Source organism: Podarcis liolepis (assembly GCF_965112155.1).
Source record: "Podarcis liolepis genome assembly, chromosome: 7".
NCBI lineage: Eukaryota > Metazoa > Chordata > Lepidosauria > Squamata > Lacertidae > Podarcis > Podarcis liolepis.
The window spans coordinates 90,264,692-90,270,691 of NC_139561.1; the positions used below are offsets into that span (position 1 = coordinate 90,264,692).

At 47.5% G+C, this 6,000-nt stretch overlaps 1 protein-coding gene across 1 annotated transcript in view; it reads right to left on the reverse strand.

Annotated features, from left to right (window-relative positions):
• The window catches only part of LOC310712826 (cytochrome P450 2A13-like), a 62,733-nt gene extending 59,962 nt beyond the window's left edge, over nucleotides 1-2,771 (reverse strand). The window contains exon 1 of the mRNA XM_083516224.1: nucleotides 2,397-2,771. Within this exon, the coding sequence (XP_083372350.1) occupies nucleotides 2,397-2,583 (187 nt within the window). The 5' untranslated portion in view covers nucleotides 2,584-2,771. The remainder of the gene's footprint in view (nucleotides 1-2,396) is intronic.
• Nucleotides 2,772-6,000: the final 3,229 nt, after the last annotated feature.

The following is a 6,000-nucleotide window of genomic DNA, read 5'->3' on the forward strand; positions in this document are numbered from 1 at the left end:
TGTCCATGGAGTTTTCTTGGCAGGGATACTGGAGTGGCTTGCGGGTTCCTGCTCCAGGAACCTAAACAGCATCTTAAAAAGCAGAGACATCACCTTGCCAACAAAGGTCTGTATAGTTCAAGCTATGGTTTCCCCAGTAGTGATGCATGGAAGTGAGAGCTGGACCATAAAGAAGGCTGATCGCCAAAGAATGGAGGCTTTTGAATTCTGGTGCTGGAGGCGACTCTGGAGAGTCCCATGGACTGCAAGAAGATCAAACCTCTCCATTCTGAAGGAAATCAGCCCTGAGTGCTCACTGGAAGGACAGATCCTGAAGCTGAGGCTCCAAGACTTTGGCCACCTCATGAGAAGAGAAGACTCCTTGGAAAAGACCCTGATGCTGGGAAAGATGGAGGGCACAAGGAGAAGGGGATGACTGAGGACGAGATGGTGGGACAGTGTTCTCGAAGATGCCAGCATGAGTTTGACCAAACAACTAAACAAAAAAAAAAAAAAACTCAAGTAGAAGAGGGGTGGATCTACACACGGGGGGGGGGCAGGAACATGATGCTACAAATAAGTCAGAAATTAAATAATTATAACAAAAGGGGGGGAATATTATGTAAAAAAATTGCATAGAATTTTTTTTGTTTGCTCTCTGGCTCCATCTAGTGTTGCATGTTTATAACACATTCAAAGTGTTGGGGGTGGGGTGGGGGTTTTTTGGACTAATGTAGCTGAGTCCCAGATGTCCTCAAAGCATCTGACGTGAAGACAAGATTGGACCAGCCAAACTGTTCAGAACAGGCAGGTGGCATTTTAATCCTGGTGCAGCCCAACTCCCTATTCATCCCCTCCTTCCTGAGTCAGTCTCGGTGGAGCAGCACCAGGATTTACCGTATTTTCCGTGTATAACACACCCCCATGTATAAGACGCCCCCTGTTTGGGGGACTCCAAATTAAGAAAATGGGGGGGGGGCGTCTTATACCCGTGTATTAGATGCCCCCAGTTTTTTAAACATAATTTTAAAAGGAAAAAACCTAGTTTTATACATGGAAAAATATGGTATTTGCTCATTTAAGACAAAAGCAAAAGCAACTTCCCTGTGCACTTTTTTTGGTAGAAACCTGCCTTGAGGGAAACAAAGCGTCGACAACCTTGCCGGAAAAGCCCCTTTGAGTCAGCCAGAGCTTTTTTATCTCCAGCCCTGTCTAGTCCCATAGGCCTCCACCAAGGAATAGCCTGCATTGATCAGCCTTGGGCATCCAAAAATGAAGACTGTAGGTTTCAACAAATCCCCCAGAACTCTAGGCCACCACCCCCATCTTGGTAACCACCCGGCAGAGATGAGCACCCCAAGCGAACAGACTGCAAGCTGCCACCAGGATCCGTCCCTGCAGCTCGCTCCCTCCATTAACTGGGGAGGGATGAAGCACCGCTGTAGCTGGGTCAGGAATGGACACTTGAACCCTCAGCTCCACTGGAAATGGATATCAGAATGGAAGCAGAAGCTGCGGAGGAGACCAGAAGTGAGAACGCAGTGCCGGATTTAGGTATAAGCTAAACAAGCTCTAGCTTAGGGCCCCACTGTCTTGGGGGATCCCCAAAAATGTAAAGAGGGAAAAACTGGATGTACATTTCCAAAATGTAAGATAAAAAACAAATAAAACAAAACCTGCATACAGAAACAGTGTTTTGTGTTGTGTGGGCTCCTGTGATGTAAGTAATGGGCCCCGTCTGCTAGGCTGCTCCCTAAAATATCACTGGTTTGCTCATTTCTATATATAGGGTGCCTACATTCTGCATGGGATGCGGGTAGCGCTGTGGGTTAAACCACTGAGCCTAGGACTTGCCAATCAGAAGGTCGGCGGTTCGAATCCCCGCAACAGGGTGAGCTCCCATTGCTCGGTCCCTGCTACTGCCAACCTAGCAATTCGAAAGCATGCCAGTGCAAGTAGATAAATAGGTACTGCTCCGGCAGTAAGGTAAACAGCGTTTCCATGCACTGCTCTGGTTCGCCAGAAGTGACTTAGTCATGCTGGTCATATGACCCGGAAGCTGTACTCCGGCTCCCTCGGCCAGTAAAGTGAGATGAGCGCCGCAATCCCAGAGTCGGTCACGACTGGACCTAATGGTCAGGGGTCCCTTTACCTTACCTTTACATTCTGCATGGAATGGTTACATGGCAACATGTGCAAATGTCTTGAGATACCTATTAGGCCCATAAATTACCATATAGCATATATTCAACTCAAAAAACCAGTGGCAATTTGTTGTTGACAAAGGACAGCTGGACATATAAAAGGCCCCATTCCCTTCAGTAGCTCCTCATCAAACCTAAATCCGGCCCTGTAAGAACCACAACCGCCAGATTGGGTTGGCACCTGACACCATCAGGCCCTATAGCCATTCTCACCCAAGGTGCCAGGATATCCCCTGGGATCGGAGGAGGAAGAGGAAGAACGGACGCTTGTGCATTTAGCCAACGCTACTCCTGAACATTTTAACATCAGCCAAAAATGACTCGGTTGCATCAAGTCAAAAGACAAACTGTTTGTCCTCGTATTCAAACCGCTGGCCAAAAACCACAGAGCAGATAACATTGGAGACGGCGTGGCTGAGGTAGAAGGTCGGATCAAATGGATGCCCCGGGGAGGTGGAAAATGGGCACAACATCACCCAAGATGCCAGGATGCATCCTGTGGTCAAAGGAGAAAGAATATGCCTAATGGGCACTGGTGCATTTAGCTAAAAAGGCTCCGAAGTGTTTTAACAGCAGCCAGAAATATGCAAACGAGCTTCTCCAGTTACAGATAGGTAGCCGTGTTGGTCTGCCATAGTCAAAATAAAAAAATTCCTTCCAGTAGCACCTTAAAGACCAACTAAGTTAGTTCTTGGTATGAGCTTTCGTGTGCATGCACACTTCTTCAGATACACTGAAACAGAAGTTGCCAGATCCTTCTATATAGTGAGAAGGTGGGGAGGGGTATTACTCTCTCCATGGACCGGGTCTGAACAGGGACATTGGATTCTTGTCTCATTATACATGACTAGGCCATTTCTCACCTTCTCACCCCTTGCCTTTTCCTGTAAGACCTATTGCCGTCGTTAAGAGTCGTCAACAGGCTCATCTCAGCTATCTGCCAATCTCCCATTCCGACCACCCTTCTGAGTAATACCCCTCCCCACCTTCTCACTATATAGAAGGATCTGGCAACTTCTGTTTCAGTGTATCTGAAGAAGTGTGCATGCACACGAAAGCTCATACCAAGAACTAACTTAGTTGGTCTTTCAGGTGCTACTGGAAGGAATTTTTTTATTTTGAGCTTCTCCAGCTAGATGAAGCCATATAAACCTCTGCGCATGGGCAGGAACTTGCCATGCCATAGGAGCCAGTGCAGAACTCCAGCCAGCCCCATATTTCTACAGTTGAAAGGGAATACTAGAAAGCTTGGGGGCCTTCTAGAAATTCTCCTCAATTCTATTTAATTTTTTTTGAAACTATTTGTCAAAGAAAGGAAAGAAGAAAAAATATTTTACATTTTACATTTACAAGAATACACAGGCAGAAAAGACAGAGTGGCACCTGGGTTATTTCATGTGCAAACCGTGGCCCAGAAAATGAAACTCTGCAGAGTGAAAATGAAATTCACTACAGAGTGAATTTCAAGAGTTCCTTAAGACAATGACTTGGAAAGCTGTGGTAGAAGAGAGGCAGCTTTGCCTTTTCAATAGCTGAGGGGGAAGCCTAAGGAAACGAGGAAAAGGGACAAGGCCATCACTCAACAATGCAATTCCAAGCCATCCCCTGGGGAACCTTCCAAATTCCTCAGGGACTCATGAGGCATGTATAGTAATTCATTTATTTCAGAATGAGGCATGTGTAGTGATTAATTTATTTCAGATGGTAGCTGTTTAGAAGGGCCATCGAGAAGGGCTTACTCCATGGGGGAGGAAGAGGGCAGGAGAACCTTTTGAATCGTCATGAAAGAAAGGAAGGAAGGAAGGAAGAGGCATGTACCTAAAGGCAGCCATTTTGAACCTGGCGTTCATTTAGCCTCTTCATGGCGGGAGAGAGGGAAAAGGCGGGAAAATGCCTTCACTAGAGGATGGCTCCATTGCCTCTGCTCAGTTTGCTCACATCCCTTGTCTGGTCTGAGGAGAGAGAAAAAAGGGTCTTATTTCTCCACAGAAACAACCCATTTGGTTCCTCACCAGATGTCTCACCCCTTAAGTCTCTGAGGGAAGAGGGAATAGAGGCAGACGAGCCGGAGGTTTCCGAGGGAAGGTGCTCAGAAAACCACAATCTGACACCCAAAATGCAGAGGTTACACTACACACACCCAGCAAAAAGCAGGCCAAGTTTAAAGTTATTGTGAAAAATTACAGGTGGCAGTGATTGCATCGCACAAATGCAGAGCCCCACACCTTGAGGTAAAACCCTTTGCAGATCTGGAACGCAAAGAGCAGGCATAGGCAAACTCAGCTCTCCAGATCTTTTGGGACTACAACTCCCATGATCCGTAGCTAACATGACCCGTGGTCAGGGATGATGGGAATTGTAGTCCCAAAACATCTGGGGGGCCGAGTTTGCCCCCCTCTGGGGGGCAGAGCAGCACACGGAAACGCCGTTTACCTTCCCGCCGGAGTGGTACCTATTTATCTACTTGCACTTTGATGTGCTTTCGAACTGCTAGGTTGGCAGGAGCAGGGACCGAACAACGGGAGCTCACCCCGTCACGGTGATACGAACCGCTGACCTTCTGATCAGCAAGTCCTAGGCTCTGTGGTTTAGCCCACAGTGCCACCCACGTCCCACCAGGTGCCTATAGGGGGGAAATATTCTCTAGGTGACCCGCCTCTTCCCCATTGCACTTCTAATATAGAGAAACCCTTGCCGCTGTGAGAGATTGCTCACACTGAGCCAGCCAGGAACCATTTCTGACAGCCTGATGAGTCCCAGGGAGCCATGCGTTGTGCCTCATGTGGGGTTTCAGCCATGGTGGTTGGCAGCAGGTGGTGCAACAGCTAACACTGGACTACAAATCTCCAAGTAATGTGCTCTTAGGGCTTTAAGGAGGCAGCAATTTCCACCCCATCCTGTGCTTATCACAAACTCAACACCCTTCATGTTCTGCTACTTTGCGTTCTTCCACTGAAACCTGTGCTGTCCATTTTACTATCCGCTATGGCCAAAACTAAGGGACACGGGTGGCACTGTGCTCTAAACCACTGAGCCTTGGCTTGCCGATCAGAAGGTCGGACGTTTGAATCCCCACAACGGGGTGAGCTCCCGTTGCTCGGTCCCTGCTCCTGCCTACCTAGCAGTTCGAAATCATGTCAAAGTGCAAGTAGATAAATAGGTACCACTCCGGCGGGAAGGTAAACGGCATTTCCGTGCACTGCTCTGGTTCGCCAGAAGCGGCTTAGTCACGCTGGCCACATGACCTGGAAGCTGTACGCCGGCTCCCTCGGCCAATAAAGCGAGATGAGCGCCGCAACCCCTGAGTCGGCCACGACTGGACCTAATGGTCAGGGGTCCCTTTACCTTTACCTTATGGCCAAAATGAAATAATTTCAATGCATTTCAATGGAAGGGGGATGTCAAAAATAATGCAAAAAGTAAAATAAATAAATACATACATACATGAAATGGTTGCGGGCTTTAAAAAGCAATGGTAGTGTATACTGCTTGCTTCCATTTCTGGTGGAATTCTCTAACATCCCTGTTTTCCTTTAAGCTCTCCAAACAAACTCAACTTGGCCAGCGCAAGATGCCTCTGGGGCAAAGTTAATTGCTTGCCAACAGAGAAGGAGTTAAATGATAATTGATTTGGACTGATTCTGTAAACGAGTTAAAAAGCACAGGAGGGTAATAACATTGGCACTATGCTATTGTGGCTTTTAGGTCCTGCCCCCACCCCCCAAAAAAGGACTGAGACTCTCTTGTGCCAACACCCACACACCGTATTTGTGCTCCAGTCTGAAGGAAACCTTTATAAATTAAATCCATATTCCCT